Source organism: Vigna unguiculata, chromosome 3 (genome assembly GCF_004118075.2).
Source record: "Vigna unguiculata cultivar IT97K-499-35 chromosome 3, ASM411807v1, whole genome shotgun sequence".
NCBI classification, from domain to species: Eukaryota; Viridiplantae; Streptophyta; class Magnoliopsida; order Fabales; family Fabaceae; genus Vigna; species Vigna unguiculata.
The window spans coordinates 10,438,828-10,457,638 of NC_040281.1; the positions used below are offsets into that span (position 1 = coordinate 10,438,828).

At 31.6% G+C, this 18,811-nt stretch overlaps 3 protein-coding genes and 1 long non-coding RNA gene across 9 annotated transcripts; 2 read left to right on the plus strand and 2 right to left on the minus strand.

The window, feature by feature from the left end:
• Positions 1 to 290: 290 nt before the first annotated feature.
• LOC114177595 (GDSL esterase/lipase At5g14450) lies at positions 291 to 2,345 on the minus strand. The gene is made up of 5 exons (XM_028063005.1): positions 1,991 to 2,345; positions 1,612 to 1,821; positions 1,342 to 1,514; positions 900 to 1,173; positions 291 to 828 (listed from the first exon to the last, which is right to left on the minus strand). The coding sequence occupies exons 1-5, from the start codon at positions 2,214 to 2,216 to the stop codon at positions 572 to 574; spliced, it is 1,140 nt and encodes a 379-aa protein (XP_027918806.1). The 5' UTR covers positions 2,217 to 2,345; the 3' UTR covers positions 291 to 571.
• A 370-nt stretch (positions 2,346 to 2,715) lies between these two features.
• LOC114177600 lies at positions 2,716 to 5,737 on the plus strand. The gene is made up of 3 exons (XR_003603155.1): positions 2,716 to 3,254; positions 5,116 to 5,337; positions 5,423 to 5,737. It is a non-coding gene; the product is annotated as an uncharacterized LOC114177600 (long non-coding RNA).
• A 3,436-nt stretch (positions 5,738 to 9,173) lies between these two features.
• LOC114177598 (endonuclease 4-like) lies at positions 9,174 to 13,192 on the minus strand. 6 transcript variants are annotated; one of them, XM_028063012.1, is made up of 9 exons: positions 13,129 to 13,192; positions 12,319 to 12,454; positions 11,890 to 12,000; positions 11,740 to 11,795; positions 11,340 to 11,423; positions 10,696 to 10,788; positions 10,455 to 10,522; positions 10,013 to 10,086; positions 9,174 to 9,604 (listed from the first exon to the last, which is right to left on the minus strand). In XM_028063012.1, exons 2-9 carry the CDS (start codon positions 12,362 to 12,364, stop codon positions 9,486 to 9,488), a joined length of 651 nt encoding a protein of 216 aa, XP_027918813.1. In that variant the 5' UTR covers positions 12,365 to 12,454; positions 13,129 to 13,192; the 3' UTR covers positions 9,174 to 9,485. The 6 variants fall into 6 exon arrangements, with proteins under 6 accessions (XP_027918813.1, XP_027918811.1, XP_027918809.1 ...); XM_028063010.1 differs by having other exon boundaries at positions 12,319 to 12,503; XM_028063008.1 differs by having other exon boundaries at positions 12,782 to 13,192.
• Positions 13,193 to 16,438: 3,246 nt separating this feature from the next.
• LOC114177599 (vacuolar protein sorting-associated protein 28 homolog 2) lies at positions 16,439 to 18,085 on the plus strand. The gene is made up of 2 exons (XM_028063014.1): positions 16,439 to 16,556; positions 17,133 to 18,085. The coding sequence occupies exon 2, from the start codon at positions 17,235 to 17,237 to the stop codon at positions 17,871 to 17,873; it is 639 nt and encodes a 212-aa protein (XP_027918815.1). The 5' UTR covers positions 16,439 to 16,556; positions 17,133 to 17,234; the 3' UTR covers positions 17,874 to 18,085.
• The last annotated feature ends 726 nt before the right edge of the window (positions 18,086 to 18,811 follow it).

Consider the following 18,811-nt stretch of genomic DNA (forward strand, 5'->3'; position numbering starts at 1 on the left):
TGAATGGACTAGTTTATCTCCAAAGATAAAAGTATTAGAGTAATTTGAACAAAAGAGTTTGTTTCCAAAGATAAAGTAACTTTCGGTGGCTTTCAATGTGCAGTTTCAATTTTATCAGAAACAAACATGTTTTAAATTTTATAATTATAGTTTTACTTCTTCAGTGATTTTCAGGTTTCATAAACTTTGATGCAAGAAATATGAACAAATCATCACTAACCAGAGCTACAAAGTCTAAAACAAAAGCAGAAATATGAACTACTGAGCAGTCCAAGACAAGGTGGACGAACTAGTCAGGTAATAAGTGATGAATTTATTTGATTAATGCATAACATAAATTTCCAGAAGATGCACATATTGAGAAATGAAATGCTTTCAGAGAATTAATGCCAAAAGTGCATTGTCAAATTCCAAATTGACGGTTGCAAACAATGTTTGAAAAAACACTAATAGGCCAATGAATTTGCCTATGTCCTGAATGTTCTGTATTGGAACATTAAAGGAACACCAAGTATGTGGTTCTCAATTATCTAGTACAGGAATAAAGTCTGATTCAGTATTGCAACTTCTGTTATAGCTTTGTTTTCTTGTAACATGCTTGGATGATAGGTGTTGGTGGGTCCGTGAAAGAGCCATTGAGTATACGGTTAGCAACCCAGTGGTTAGCAGCCTCAGCATAATGAACACTGTCCCAACTTATATACTGTGAAGGGTTTTCACAAGCAGAACCAAACACATCTTTCCCATTTGCACTTCCCAAATTCCCACACCAAATATGTGTATCATTCACATGATAGCCACAACAGATCTTCATAGGATCCACAAATCCTGAAAATTAAACTGTTAAACTTTGCCTAAAATCATTATCAAACACCTTGTGAAAATAGTAAACAAGTTACCTTCAGTTTTGGTGTTACTGATGAGTGCATACTTTGCAGCATAGACATCTACATAAGTAATTGCAGCCTCTGGAAGCTCTGTTCTGAGTTTGATGATTCGGTCTTTGAGGTGCTTGTTGAATTCAGTAGCCATCTCATTTTGATCCTTCACACATCCATACTCATCAAGATAGCCATCTGGTATATTGTGTTTGTAAAATAGTTGTACCGGCATGCACCCAAAGGGGCTTGTGTTGTGTATCCAGAATGACCTACCTCCTTGATCGTAAATATTCTGCAAACGATTTCATTTCAATAAACTTTCTTAAAATTCAACTCATAAGTTGATTTTAACTTCAAAATTCATTTTACTTTCTTGTTTTTTCAGAAAAGAATCATCAAAACACAAGGTCATTTTGAGTCAATTACTAGTTCTTTTCAAGTGAACCAGGTGGCTACTTACTTTGACTGCATTGGCTAATTGGTTAACAATATCTGGCATGGATTCACGTATTTGGTCAAAATTCATCTTTCTGAATCCAACTGAGAGATCATTTTGACCAATGTCGAAAGTGTAGAGAGCCTTAGAGAACTCCTCAGGCACTGGAAGCTTGCTCCTCTCAAGTGGGGTTTTGGCTAAATTTGCAGCAAACAAATACCAACACAAACACATGATCAACAAAGAACCAACCAACATAACAAGGTTTGAACTTTTTAACTAAAACTTGCTTACCTTCTTCGTAGAGTTGTTTGGTGCGAGCTTTGAACTGGTTAAATTGCACAATCTGGATGTCAAGCGAGAAAGGACTTATCCCATATTGAAATATGGTTTCATTCTGCTTCCTAATGGTGGATCCCCCAGTGGCAAAATTTGCCCCATGCCGGTAATTGGTTCCAAGGGAATTCAGATAGGCACTTAAGTAAGGCAAATTTAGCTTCTCAGCTGCACAATAGAGTATAAATAGCAGAGTTGAGGCAAATCAAAACTAGGAAAATTACTATTCATCGACACACAACTAATGAACATTGCAGAGCCTAAATTGTTAAAATGCAAAGTTGGAAACAGCATAACAGAAAGTGATAAGATAAGGGTATTTCAAAGTTCATTATACCTATGAAATCTACAATGAGACGGCCATCACAGTCCCTTCCTGAAGGTTTATGAAAAAAACCCTCGCCATAAGGTGCAGGAATTGGCACAAATGAAGCTGATATGCCTCCAGTGTCTGAATTGGAGTCCCCAAAGTTGTAGATTGCAGGAAATGTACAAGTCGGTGAGGTTTTTGGCACCACACAAGAAAGGAAGAAGAACCCAACAAATAGTGCTCCTAACCCCATTTTTTTTTTTTTCACGAAATGCACCCTTTTAGCAGAGGTGGAGCACCCTTATATATAGATAACCAAAAGCACAAAAAGTTGTTTGGATACCCTAAGCCTGAAGGACATAGAAGCATAATCTTTGAGCAAATCGTGTGTAATAATGAAGCAGATATTTTTAGACCCATGTTTTTGGCGTACAGTTGTCACTTGGTTACATGTACTGTAATCTCTTACAGCTGCAACTCGTCAATAATTGTCACATGATACGGCTTCACAATTTAGCAACTCACCATTAATGGCCACATGAAGAAAATTTTGTTTTTTTTATAATTGAGAGAAATGTTGTGTTATCTTTAGAAAATAGTACACTAGATCATATTGAAAAGTAATGTCTAAATTCAACTAAATTATATTGTATAGAGGCAAAAGCAGGTGATAGATAAAAAATTGTTAAGCTAACATTTAAACACATGAAATGATAGAATAACATTTAAAAGTAATTAGAAGATCGGTTTGTATTAGAATAGAACATGAAAATTATTCTCTGTTTTGTTTTCTCTTTATGTTAGAACAGAATAATATTATGTTTTGTCAGCTGCAATATTAGTCCTAAACGAATAGTTTATTAAGGATAAGTACTATAAATGCTCCATTTGTTATTTGTTCTTATGATAATAACATTTATTATTATTTTAATCTAAGATAGTATCTAGAGCTTTCTTTGGAACACCAATAATTTTTTTTTTAAATGGCTTTCTCTACATCTATTCCTATTATGTCTTCCCCTTTTTAACTTCAGAAAAACTTGATGAATCCAACTATCTATTCTAGCGACAATAAATTGAACCTATAATTAAAGCTCACAAGCTTTAGTGGTTCGTCATCAATCCATCCATTCTTCCGCAATATCTTGTTAGAAAAGATTGTCATGATGGCAAAGTGAATCTTGACTATGAAGTTTGGAAAGTACAAGACTCGCTGCTACTCACCTAGCTTCAATCCACTTTGTCGAAATTCATTCTCTCTAGCGTCATTAGCTCAACTCAATCATGTCAGGTATGAGACAAAATTCATGAATACTTCAATCTACAAACAAAAGCGCGTACTCGTCAACTTCACACCGACCTTCGCACCACCTCTCTTGACGACAAAACGATACGCGAGTTTTAGTCTCAAATAAAGAATCTTACTAACGAGCTTGCAGTCTGAGAAATCCAATATCGCTTAAAGAACATGTTGACACTAATTTAGAAGGCTTACCATATGACGAGTCTTTCGAGGGAGGATCACTAGGGAGAGACAATATTAATGAGACATGAGTCAACCCACACATAAGAGATTGACACCACCTTCAACCCAAAACCTTAAGGCAATGAGTTTATAGGTCGTCATCCTTATATGGTGTTCAATTTTGTCATTTTACTCAATGCAAGACTTAGACCAACACTTGAATTTTCTAACAAGAGTGGGTCCCTTCATGTTGGCACTTCTCCCTCAATTAAACTCCAAAATTAAAAATGTTCAATCTGATTAGGGAGAGGAATTCATACTGTATACTGCCTTTTTAAATAGTTTTGGCATCACTCATAGGTTTATTTGTCCTCATACACGCCACCAAAATGGTGTGGTGGAAAGGAAACACAGACATATTGTCGATTTTGGTCGTACCCTCCTCCATCATGCTTCGTTACCTCTTGTTTTTGGGACTTTGCTTTTACTATTGCAGTTTATTTAATCAATAGATTACTTACTACGTCATTGAATTTTAACACTCCTTTCACAATTCTGTTAGAAAAACAACCTAATTACATATTTTTGGGAACCTTTGGATGTTCTTGTTTCCCTTTCTTCCGACCTTATAATGCTCACAAACTTAATTTTAGATCATAGAAGTGTGCTTTTCTTGGGTATTCTTCTTCTCACAAAGGCTATAAATGTCTTCCCTCTTCAGGTAAAATCTACATTTCAAAAGATATGATTTTTAATGAACATCGATTTCCTTATTATGATATTTTTCAGCAACTCTCTTTATGGTGATTCAAAATAGTTAGTGGAGATTAGTGAGGGTTGATGATTTAATGGCTAGAGGTAACCCAAGTGGACATAGTGGGTGGGGGTTTAGCGTTTACAGGCTTGCGTACCAAGCCATTGTCGATAATAGGTAGTTCGATAGTTGTGGAAGAGGAAGAGGAATGCATGACAAGAGAGGCTTACAGCTGGAGGCGAAACGACAAGTCGAGGTTGGATTTTATGGTCTTCGTAACCACAAACTCGTGGTGTTGCTATGACAAGGGGGTAAAGCGAGGAAGGAGATAGAGGTGATAAGATAGGTGGCCATGAAGTACATTTTGAGTAAGAGTTGGTAGGTGGTGTCATTGAAGGCTCATGTGTAGGGTACCCTAAACCCTAAACCATCACCTTCATGTCCACCTATCTTACCTCCAACTACACCGTCCCATAAGAACATTCACCACCAAGTTCATCACCTTCAAACTCATCTTTAAGTCCAATACCAACAAAAAATTATAGTGAAGGGAGAGTTGCAGAAAGAGTAAGACTGTAACATTGCTAAGATCATTTATTGTCGAAGATATTTTATATTGGCTTAATTAGTCGGAACATATCCAATTTCGTCCCAAAGTTTAAAAATGGTATCAATTTTTAAGTTTGTTTCAATTTAGTACCCAAATTTAAAATTTTGCATCAATGTAGTACACCCCGTTAATTTTTCACAAACGCAGTTAAGAGTGAGGTGATGTGGCATAGTATAACTGAAACTTGTCACAAATGTTAATTGTACAGTGGCATTTTTGGTGTAACGTGTGCAGTGGTTTGTTTTAAATGGATGTGTTTAATTTTTTTTGCCCTAATCTTCCTTTGGCCCCAATCTCGATTTTCTTCTTCTTCTTCATCGCAGAGCAGAGCAAAGAATTTGTTGAAGACAATGTCTCGCACACGAAGTCATCCTTTTTCTTCTTGTTCGTATGGGTCACAAAATCGCAACGTCTCTCCTCCTCGTGGGTGGTGTGGGTCATTAGGTGGATCTCCAATTTACTATTGTGGGGAGATTGCAGTGTTGAGGGTGGCAAGTACAGTGAAGAATGGTGGGAAACAATTCTAGGGTTGCCCTAACTATAAGGTTTGAGCTATGATTTTCGTTATTTTTGTGCTTAGACTAGTGTTGGATGTTAAGGTGATATTTGTTGATTGGTTTTTTTCAACAGGAAAGTGCAAATGAGGATTTCAAAGGATGCAATTACTTCAAATGGTGCAATGAAGATAATGTGAATGAAAGGGATGCAATTATTGGAAGACAAAACAAAAAGATTAGTGATATGGAGAAAACCCTGATTTAAAGGTGGTTCAAATATGGTTGTAATTCTCACCAAAATACTTGACTATAAAGAGTTTGATAAGTTACACCTGATTTAAAGAGTTGGATCATTTTCACAAAACACAATAAGTGATTCCTAGAAATAATTTGGCAAATTCACATATTGAGAGAGAGAGAGGTTAAACTCTGTTTATATTAATCTTGATAAACTCATGGGTGTTATATTAATATTTTATTTATTTTGAATCATATATTATTCTATTTAGTTCAATTTAAATTATTTTTATTTACTATCCTCTTATATTTATTTAATTTATCTCCAGTTATACACTTATATATTTATTTAATAACTAACAATAATGATTTAGTATGAATAAAGTATTTCTTTTTAACATACACGGTCCTACAACTTAAAATTCCACAAAGTTCAATTTAAAATAAGGTTAACAATTAATACCTATAATTTTTTATATATAATATAGGATGTGACATATATATATATATATATATATATATATATATATATATATATATATATATATATATATATATATATATATATATATATATATATATATATATATATATATATATATATATATATATATATATGCTTGCAAATATTTAAAAAAGTATTAAATAAAATTGTTTAAAATCAATTCTTTAAAATGTAAATTTTGATCTTAAAGTATAATCTAAATAAAAATACATGTTAGTGCAAATATATTTATTCTTCTTAAATTCAAATAAGTTGCAACGTAAAGTATACAAGTTAATAAAAAATAATCTCTTTAAAAAACAACTTTAATTTCATCAGCCTAAATAAAAAACAAATTTAATTTCAGTACACAAATTCTTTTTTCATCGCTAGCCATATTATTTGAGAGAATTTTCATAACATTGTGACAATTGTATCCTTTGTTCACTCGAAAAACCTCATATTTGTTTTGAGAAATGGAGAACAACCTTGTACATTTTTGTTGTTGTCGAATCCACATGGCAATCTAGAATTTCACTTTCTTCCCATTCCTTATAACTCTAGTTATTTTTCAAACCATGTTAATCTTCTATGATACATATTTTAAACACACATTTCTAGTTTTGTATAGTGATTATACTTTTCATATTTTCATATGATTCATTTTCAATTTTTAAGATATTTTCGTTTAATATTAATAAATTGAACTCATTGTATATATTTACACTAATTTCGTATTTTTAACTTATTCTGTAAATATATTTATAAATCCTAAATGTTTTCAACCTATGAATATTTTAAACCCTTTCTGTACGTGCAAAAAGAATATGGAGTGTTGAAAGAAATTGTCCCTATAAGATTTGTTATATACTCTTTCAATAGTGAATATGTTAATTTAAAATGTAAAATTTCTATTTTGGATCTTCAAAATTTACAACAATATGGTGTTTTTCATTCAAAATATAAAAAAAAATGGAGAAATAAATGTGATAATAATTTAACTTTAACTTTTTTAATTATTCATATAGTATTTTAACTTAATATATTTTTATTGTTTCCATGTATATTAAAGAGAATAGTAGAAATTATAGTGGTTTAGATAAATGTATTTGCTAAGAAACAAGGATACGAGAGATAAGTAGTATTTTAGGTGAAGATATATATTGAAAGAAAACATCATCAACTATATTGCTATCAACATAAGGTAGTTTTTTTTTTTTTAATAATAATAACTATCAGATTATTGATAAAATATAAAATTTTATCCTTCTCATTTAATTTAATTTATCTTATCCAAATTATCTCATTTTTTTTACTTTAATTATTTTTCATTATTTTCTTTAACTCTCTTACCTTTTATCACCACATTCAAAGGGAACACCAGACAGAACAAAACTTACAGCTTCTAAAAAGTGAGAGAGATGTTGGTGGTTTTAATGTTAATATGTAACAAAGTCAATCTTTAAGCGAAATTCTAATTTAATAAACCACTATTATTATTATTTTTAAATTCTCAGAATATTAGTTTTTTTTTGTTTGTTTGATTTTATGTTCAAGTCTTTCCTTTACATGTTTTAATGATATTTTTGCAAGAGAATGTAACATAAAATCAGAGGTATATTGATTGTTATTTGTAACATTAAATTAAACATAAGAGAAATTATCATCATTATTTACCCGGTACACATTATACATTTATAACTTGGAATTCAAAATTCAAAACTTAAAAAAAATAGTGGAAAAAGAGAAAATCTGGGTAAGCAATTTATCTGTGTAGAGGGAGAAAGTGATGTTACAGCTATTTTATTTATAGAGGAAATGAGCATCACATTGCCGACATTCTCTGTCAAATTAAATAAAAAATATAAAAAATATTATTCAGTAATATAATAATGCAACTTATCTGTATTAGTTGAAAAATAATAACCATCTCTTGAACAATATTTCTATTTTGAGGTGACAAAAGTAGATCAATTAAGTTGATAATTGTTTCAAAGTTTTCAGAGAAATAGTATTTTTTTTTAATTTAAAAGTTCTCAAAATTAATATGGTTGGAGTGAAAACTACAATTAAAGTATTTTTTTCATTACTTTAAAAATTTATAGAAAGGTTTTCTAAATTAAACGAAAATAATATTAATTTTTTTCTCTATCAAACATATTTTATTTTCAAATTTGTTTAAATACTAAATTTATAAGTACTTAAAACAGCACTTAAATTGATAGATTTTTTTTTGTGAGAGATACACAGTTAAGTTTACTTAATTTTCTTCCCTTTATTTTACTAAACTATAAAATAGCAGCTATTTTAAGTTACAAATGTGTTATTTACTCAATTATCTTCTTACACCGTTATTCATTTTCTTTTGTATGTTTCTGTAGTTCATTTATATATAATAACTTATCATGTTATCCTTATGATTATAGAAAAACATATATTTGGACATACCTATGAAATTAAAAAAAAAAAAACGCTTGTATGAATCTTAGGATAATTTTAAGATATATTTATTCTATAAAATAAATCCATTGCAAGAAAATAAGCATATTTAAAAAAATAAAAAATAAAAGCCTCATGAATAGTTGTACTGAATTATTGTTAATGCAAGTAATAATATAAAAGCTACTTGATTAAAAATATTGAAAATAAAGAAACAAAAAAGTTGGATAATTGGCATCAAAAAATGTTAAATCATTGTCTTTGAAATGATTAAAAACTACGGTGCATTTTGTTTGATGTAAAAATCAATTTTCATTTTTAATAGATGTAAAAATGTTAGTTGACACGAAATCAGCTATCAATCTGGTCAGGAATCCGGTTTCTCTTAAACAAGTTAAGACTATAAACAAGTGAATAATTGTGAGCTTCAATTGGCTTATTGCTCAACAGAAGTTGAGTTGACAGACATCCTAACTAAGACAATTAGGTCTGACAGATTTGTGAAACTTAGAGGAGAGTTAGGATTTTTTACTTATGAGTATTTGAATTAGGGGGAGTGTTGAAGTAAATTCAAATATAGTTGGTTATAGTTAGTTTTCTCAGTTACTGTTCAAATCTTTGTGAGCTATATGTGTGCATGTGTAAACTTCAGAAAATATGCAAAATTCAGTTTTTCTTCCTTTACAATCTGATTGTGTGAGAATAGTGGTCCAAAGTTAATTTCTTTGATAAATACAAAGTAAAGACCTCATAAGTATTATATTTTGAATGATAAGCATTTACATGTGTTAAGCACACAAATCACAACAACATAGAAACTCTTTAGAATGTTTTAGGTAGGTAATGTGCTTATAGTCCAAATCAAGCAAATTGTCCCTTAGGATCAATGAACAGGCATATAAGCAAATCAAGAAGAACTGTGCTACTTTTATATTAAAAGAGTTGGCAAGAGAAGAGTACTGAAGGTCTCTCTCCTTTGGTAGATACACAAGTGACAGCACTATTTATCATGGATGCTGATCCTCTGAAGATGTGTTCAAGCTTGAGCAATTCTGGTCTTAGAAGCAAAGATACGGTTGAGGATAGCTGCAAGTCGCACACCACCTTGAGCCAGTCTTTTTTCCACAATAGGTAACCGAGAAAGGAAGTACTCATCTACATTATTGAATAGAATAATAAAGAATGAAGGGAATCCTCCAGATATTATGAAACCAAATAAAATATTGCACACGGATCACAATCATTGAACATTGAATAAGTTGGTGCGTTCCATCGGTCATGACCAGGTACAGAGAAAATTGTGATACACACTTTAGATTTTATTCTATTAATATATTTAATAAAAGATGAAGATTAAGTAGAAGAAAATGGATTCGCACAATCGAAATAGAAAAGAACACAACACAAATAAACAAAAAATCACTCCCTCCTGTCTTTTTCATATCAAACAAGGATACTAAAGAAATAACACTACCCACAGTAGAAGGAAAAGAGGAAAAAGCTCTAGCTGACGATTATGGAGTTCCTCTAATGTTCTATTTGTCCATGAGAAATAGGACATACCTTCTAAAGTGCTTCCTGGTGTAGCATTCTTGTAGGCAAATTTGCATGCTAAGCTAATGCTTTCAGAAGCATACCTGAATTGAAACCAATAAAATCAGAATATGCAATTTCAAATTATACAAGTTGTATGCAAGAATGTGATGTGGCAAACCATGGGAAGTCCTTAGCTATCTAGATATGCAACAACAATGGTAACCTTACTAGGTAAGTTACAGGTAGTAACTGGTATTGTGATTAAGATAATTATTTCAACTTAATCAATTCCACGTTTTCAAGGTGCAGAGTTATGAAAATGAGGCACAAGAAATGAATATAAATTTGTCAATATGCATATCAAAATATTGACTATCAAGCAATGAATACTGTAACCAGTTTAATACTAAGCAGCCAATGAGACAAAACTAGAGAGCAAAATGAAAAAGACTGTGTTTTATGCTGATACCGATCTGGACAGGCAGTGTAGTTGTGTGCACAATGTTCCCAAATCGATACATCATTTGACCAATTATCCTGCAGAAAGAGAGTAAAAACAATAGTTAGCCACTTTGATCGAGACGTATCTGTACAAGTCCCAGCATAGCAATAACTATGATGATGACCCAAGAAAAAGTTTCAGTTTACCTACGCTGGGTATCTTCATCATTTGAATAAATGCATTAAAAAATTAGAAAAATGAAACTCACTGTAATATTCCTTTGAATAGCTTGTATCATAATAGAAAGATCTGAATCATAGAATGTTTTTAGAGCAGACTGAATAATCATGTCATCCCACACCTGGACCAAAACCGAAATCACTGAATTTAATCGATTTACTGCATTATTGACGGGGATAGATTGGATGAGCATGATAACCAACAGATAAAAACCAAAGGATTATGTACAAGATCTTAGTGTCAAAGAAATTAGATCACTTGCAAAAGTGGGTGCATCTTTTACCTACAGCATGTGAGAATACAATAAGGTTTCTCTAACTTTGGCATCAAATGCCAAGTGTAGGTATCAGTTCAAACTGCAAAGAATAAATAGAATTAAAATTAAAACTCATATATTTTTCCTTAAAAATGGACTTGGTTTCTAAATCTTTTCCTTGCCCATATTACCTCTCTCCCAAACACAATGAAGAAAGCAACAAGATACGGAATAAAAAATAATAGAGAGTTCCACTACAAGTAAAGTTTCTCTCAGAAAACAATAAATCTTCGTTAAGTTACACTACGAAAAGGGGAAAAAAAACAATTTCAGTTACTTAGTACAGTTAAGTCACGGAAGGGAATACACCAGTGTTATGTTATCAACAAACATAGAATCTGATTCTAGGCACTTACATGATGGAGATTTGTTTTCCTTCTGTACCAACGAACTGTAATTGAATTTCCACCTAGGTCTCCAAGGAAACCAACATGTAGGGGCTGCACCAGAAATCAGGAATGAAATTACATATCCTTGCAATTACAAGTTAGCTGAAGAAAAAAAGACATTTAACCCCGCGATTATAATTTTCACACAATACATGGGAAATAATATATTGACTAATTACCACCAATGCTTGTTTTAGAGTTTCAAGTTCTCATTTCTCAACTTACCTGCCCATAGATAAATTCAAAAACTCCAATTTGCCACTCATGCAAATCCAGGACAAAATATTTGAAAGCCATAGTTACTTTTTGGACCAAGACTAACTTGTGTTTTTGATAATATTTTAAATAGGAAACAAGAAGAAGAAACCTGATGAACATCCCCAACAAAATGTGACAAGAACAGAAGTGCCTCAGTCAAATTATCTGTATTTGATAAAATCAGAACAGAAAATTAAAGGACATATCTTCGTATGTAACTAGAAAATTAAGAATGCACTCTGTGAATGCATGCACATACAGTTTAATTCAGATGAAGGGCCTGCATCAGCTGATTTAAGTTGCATTGTATAGTTGTATATTCCTCCCGTTACACACCTATGTTTATGCTTGGAAGAATCATGGCAGTCTCCTTCAAGAATCATGAGAGTCGCAATATAGTAACTTGGAAAGTGCGTGGTCATTGAACAGTCTAAAGTCTTATTGGATAAACATCACGGGAAATACTAATAGAAGAAAGAAAATAAGAAATTAAAATGAACTTAAAGTGTGTTATCCAAAGTCTTGTTGGCCTTTTCCAGAAGTTCACAGTTTAACTTATAGAAGAAGTATAATTCATTTTAGCTTCTTATTTTCTATTCATTTAAGTATCTGTTGATAAGTTTATCCAAAGAGAACCTACATATACAAAAATTCCATCAAAGCCAATGTACCAAAGGGCCAAACATACTCACTGCAGTATTCGTAGTTACACTTGAAATCCGGCGTGTCAACATAATGTAAAGCACTACTCCAACGATAGTGGTAATTAAACCTAACCGCGTCCGCCCAAGAGCACACTGCAGCAAGATCACCTTCAGCAGAATCTGGAAGCAATTGTTTGACAGAAAATAGAGCATCTTCACTAAGATACTCCTGCAATTCAAACCCTCCAAGAATTTATTACCAACACTGCGGTCTCAGGATAAACACACAGACATGGTAAAACCCCAAAACCCCTTATACTCCGAAACCAACTAAGCTTCTAACAAACCCTTCATTTATAATTCATTGCTTTCACAGCTTGTTCTACACTACACTGGATCTGTTATCATTTGTTATATATTGAAACTAATTTAAGAATAATTGAGACATTGATAATGAATCTAGAAAGATATGTAAATGCAAAGAGTAGGGTGGTATTGTTACTTTACCTGTGCAATCTTGCAAATGGCATAGTGACCCTCCTTTCCCCAACCCAGAACAATTGGCAGTGGCATCAGCAACAGAAGAAACAACACTCTTACTCTCTCATCACCCATATGCATCATGTTAATGTTAATATTACACAATCAATAGCTATAAGATGGAATCATAGACAGACACAACAAATTTGTGCTAATACCAGGATTAATGACATGAATGAGTTTGGTGTTAAGCCTAAGATTCCTAAATACTATATAAATCCCCAAAAACTCAAACCCCAACAAGAAAGTAACTTCCTAAATTGTCATTTACCAAGAGGAAAGGCAAAGGATGAGTCACCACAATTCAGATTTACCTTACTGGTGGAACCAACCAACGGGTGTATCTGTAGGTAGCAAATGTGTGCCAGAATGTTTTCCCTTTACATGTTCAGAAAACATTATAAATTTTAGAGATCTCAATTTTAAAAAATTACTAAAATCTATTTAATTCACTATAAGTCTATAACTATTCTTAAGAATAATTTATATATTTCTCTAAAATCATATAAATTATCTCAAAATTTTATACGATTTTATTAAATGAAATAGTAAAAGATAACATTACGTTTCTAGAAAAAAAAAAAGTAATTTGACATTTTTGTAACATCAAAGCTTTTCTTCTAATTTGAAAACTTTTGGATTCTCACTTCCATTTAATGACTAGGTAAAAAATATCTATGATAATACAATTTTCTAAATATTCTATTTTTTAAATAAAAAATAAAATTACTTGCTACTTGAAGTAGATTAATTTAAAAAAAAAAAATATACATCTCTTAACATTGTATATTAAGATTCATATAAAATGAGAGACATTGATACATCAATATCTCATTAATATTTATGGGTTATTTGGTAGTAATAAGATAGTAGATAATATAATAGGTGGTATAAAAATGGTTCAGTAGTAAATGACATAATAAATAATGTGTTTTGACATGTATTTAGAGAATTGATTTTACTAGTTATAAAAAATTGATTTTAGTTAATGAAGAAATTAGAAAGAGTTGATTTTGTCTGTGTATGTGAATTTGCCATCTTGAATTGACTTTAGAAATTGATTATGAATTTGCTATCTTGAATTGACTTTAGAAATTAATTATGAAGGTTTTTAAACAATTTATCAACATGAATTAATTTTAAAAATTGATTTTTAGTTCAACATGTACTTAATAATTAAAAAAGATTTAAATGACTTTAACATAATACAACGAAAATGAATTTTAAATTTAATTTTACCTTGCAAAATTATAAGTAATATTTACACCTTTTTATATGTAATAAAATTAATATTGTATTTAGTTAATGTAAAATCCTTGACCACGGTAGAGATGTTATAATAAAATTGTATTAATTTTAACCTACTTTTTAATATTGTTATACATTTATTATTGATGAGAGATACTTTACTCTCTAAACAAATATTTTGTAAAAGATTAAGAGTTAAATATGTTTTTGGTCATTCAATTTTGTGCAAATTGAAATTAGTTTTTTCTAAAATTTTTGAACCAATTTAGTCCATTATCTTTATAAATGTGTATATTTAATCTTTCAACCAATTTTTTCTAAGTTTATCGACTTTGAAACGCGTCTCTCAATTAACATTGAAGCGAACATGTGTCAAACGGTGTAAACAACATAAAATATTATAATGAAATATATTCGAAACATCAAATACACTTAATAAATCTGATTAAAAAGATTAGATCCACACATTTATAGAGTTGAGAAATTAAATTGATTCAAAAAATTTAAGAGGACTAATTCAAATTTTCACTAAAATTAAGAAAAAAAAAATTAACCAAAAATTAATGATATATAATATTGTTAAAAACTTATATAATTAATATGCATATATTTTCAAATAATATTAGAGATATATAATTTGAAAAGCAGACCACAAAGTATATGCCGATTGCCTTATATAATAAAACATTAATATTAACACCATTGTGATATACTTGATAGAAACCTATCATTCATTATAGGAATGGCCAATTTCATTAGATTTACTCCTAAAGATATTTTTCATGTCTTACATAAGAAAATGCTATAACATTACAAAAGAGAGCCACAAGCAAAGGTATGTGTTTGAAGAGAAAAAAAATAATAAAAACAAAGGTACATCTATTTTTGGTGGTATCTTCCACTCTAGAGAAGTTCTCCATAGAATATTCTAGATTCAAGGTGAATTTCGACAAATCCAAGCTTGCTTGCTAAAGGAGCATAGTTTCCTCCAACATAATTTTGTAACTAATATTTTGGGTATCATAAATGTCACTATATATATTGTAATATTTGTTTACTTGTTGTGGTAGCTATAATAATGCTTGGATAGATATTCATAAAAACTACTCAATAATATAATCTATACTAGGTAATTATTATAGACTCTAGACATTTTTATCACAATTACCTATAAATTATTTTATAACATAAAAATAAAATATTTTAAAAGATTAAATATGTTTTTGTCCCATAAACGAATTTTGGAATTAGTCAATTTTGAAACTTTAAACCAATTTAATCATTCATCTTTCAAAATATGTGGATTTAGTCATTTTAATCAAATTTTGTTAGGTTTATTTGATTTTCCATACGCATTTCAAGATTATATTTAAGTTGTTTATACTGTTTGACACATTGTTTCTTTAATGTTAAGTCAAATACTATTATAAAATGCGTTTGAAATGTCAAATAAACTTAAAAAAATTTGATTAAAATGACTAAATCCACGTATTTCGAAAGATGAAATATTAAATTGGTCTAAAATTTTAAAATAAATCAATTCCAAAATTCACTGTGAAAATTAAGGGAGAAAAACATATTTAACCCATTGTAAACGATGGAAAGTTTAATTATGTTTTTCGTATTTTCATCTTTTGAAATAAAAATTTTACTAATGAATAAAAAATCTAGCTCCCAATGTGAGTTTATTGTCTCAAAATTTTAATAGGTTTATTGTCTTAATTAGAACCTTCAAATGCCGTCAAAATGAAATTACAACCTACAAATCCAAATAGATGAAGTTGACATTGGCTTGTCACTAAGCAATAATGCACAATGATAATCTCATTTGTGTAATCATCAAATGCTAAGATTGAATTATTGATATTTTTTCGTTAAGGAGGTCCAAATTAGTATTAGTTTAAAATAAGCCACGTGTCCCAAATTTTCACAATTATAATAGTAAAAAATATTAAATACAATTATTTTTTCTTTGAAAAATTAAACATACATCTATCTATACAATTTAAAGTCTTTGTAAACCTTATAAAAAACAAGAAGATTAAAATGGTGGTGACATTAATAAATGTTTTATGTATTGAAATTGTGAGGAAAGAATAAAAAAATATTTGAAATGGTTAGAAAAAAAAAAAGAGAATAGTTAGGTCAGGGTTAGGTTGAAACATAATGAAATTGAAAAGGGGAAATGTGTGATTTGGTGGGTAACGTGTTGGAGAGAAGGGAGAAGGAGGTGGAAATAGTAAGCGGAATGCATTGAGATTTGAGCATTGCGTTTGGTTTCTTATTAGTAGTTATTTGGTTTTCAACTGCTACACGTCGATGCCGTAAGCCGTGGCGTGCAGCAATAATAATATGTGGGAGCCCACACGCAACCCCTTTCTCTTTCCCCGTGGACCGTACCGCACCCGATTTATTTCATGCAATCCATTCCCTTCTTAATCATCATATGGAACGCACCTCTCTCTCACCCATTCCATAACGTCTTCTGCTTCTTGTAAGCCTTTTTTTTCTCTCTCTTTCTCTCTCTTGCTCTTTCTTTCTCTGTCTCTCTTGATTATTGCTTTTCACCTTTGCAATTTCTTTTGATTTGGGGTTTCTTGTCATGAATTTTTTTTTACATGGGGTTTCTTTTTTCTGTTTTTTATTTTTGGTCTTGCCTGTCTGCTGATTTCTTCGTTTTCGTTTGTGTTTATGCTCCGTTGTTGTTTGGTTCGTGGGAAATTTGAGGGAGATTTTGGAAACCTATAACGTCCATTGTTTTCGTTGAAACCGCGTTTTACCCTTATTTTTCAGTTTGAGGAGGAAAGTTTTCTGATACCCAGAGTTTATATTTGGGAGAAAGTTGAGATTAGTTCACTGTCTTGAATTAGTTTTGATTTATCTGAGACAAAGTTGAGATTTTTAGTGTTTTTCTTCTGCTGGGTCTGTGAGTACTTTGGTTACTGTTTTGTTTGCATTTTGATGTTTGGTGTGATGAAATAATGGTGTTAGTTGTTAGATCCCCTTTGTAGCGCTGTGATCTTAGCTGTAGTTAACATGCTATGTTTTGGTTTTGTGGGTTTACTTTCAGCGAAGAAGACCACCCTTCTCTTTGCGCGTGTCCCGTTCTCTTCTCCAATTTTCCTCCATCCCCACTGTGTGATTGGTTTGAATATATTGTGTTCGTATACTCATGAGTACCATGGAGGTTAAGCTCTGGAATGACAAGCGCGAGAGAGAAATGTTTGACAACTTTGCCGAGCTTTATGCCATCATAAAGGCCACTGAGAGGCTTGAGAAAGCCTATGTTAGAGACATAATCTCACCCCAGGAATATGAGTTGGAGTGCCAGAAGCTCATTGCTCATTTCAAAACCTTAGCTTCCACCCTTAAAGACACTGTGCCTAGCATTGAGCGGTTTGCAGACACTTATAAGATGGAGTGCCCGGCTGCACTAAACCGCCTTGTGGTGTCTGGTGTGCCTGCTACGGTGGAGCATCGCGCGACTGCAGCTGCCTCTGCTTCCACTTCGGCTGCTGCTGTGGCTGAGTGTGTGCAGAATTTTATTACATCCATGGATTCCTTGAAACTTAACATGGTGGCTGTGGATCAGGTGCATCCACTGCTCTCGGACCTTTATGCTTCTCTCAATAAGTTGACAATCCTGCCGCCCGATTTTGAGGGTAAAACCAAAATGAAAGAATGGATTGCAAGGTTATCCAAGATGGGTGCAGCTGATGAGTTGACGGAACAACAGGCGCGGCAGCTTCACTTTGATCTTGAGTCTTCTTACAATTCCTTTATGGCAGCCCTACCCAATGCTGGTACATGATTGAGTGGCCAGTGTGCTTGTACATTAAATCAGAATTTCCCTCTTTTTTTTTTTTCTTTTTTTGTATTTGCTTTGGTTATTAATCTTGTTGATTGGAGGAAAGGAATTTTCTATTTGGTTACAGCTTATACATTTTTAATGCTGGTTCCTTGGATATTTACTAATGATGGCTTTGTGCTGATCATTGATGTTTCATTTTATATTGTGGACTAGTTTCCAGCTTTTGTTTTCTTACCTGCTGTTGATTGTTTGGGTTTGATTTGAGTTTCTGTGTCCTCCTAGCAGGGGTGGAATCTCAATAAACTCGATTGTCGAGTCTACAGATGTACACATTTGTCTTTGTACCGATAGATGTGTTTCTATATCATATAGAGGTAGATCTTTCAAAAAATTGACATGATTGATAGCTTTTGATGTGCTTGAACTATGCTAATCATAAGTAGTTATGCAATTATTGGGTGGAGATGCGTTCCATATGGTGGATAAAAAAGGAGAGACCGATGTCTTTTCTTTTCTCCTATAGTATGTGGAGGAATGCAGCTTGGAAGATACAACTCCCATGTTTTTGTGGTGAGAAACCACAAGAAATTGTGCCTAGAGTCCATTGTAAAAGTCGATTAACCATGATTTTTTATTCTTTTTTCTATATTTCTTTTCATATTGTGCCTTGTTTTTCTTTAAACGTTGCTACTTTATTGTTTCATTCATTTTCTTTCGTGTTATGTTATTTCTTGCTACTTTTTTTCCTTATCAAACACGGTGTTTGCCAGTAGACTCAGATGCACAAAATTTCTGAAAAATCGTTAGCCTCGTGCTCTATTTTATTGCAGTATGAAGGCACATAATTTCGATTGCCTTGCATATAAACCAGCATCTGAATGATCTCTCTGCAATCAAATGTTTGTTTGGAATTTTTTATTGGGATGCCATAGTTTTGC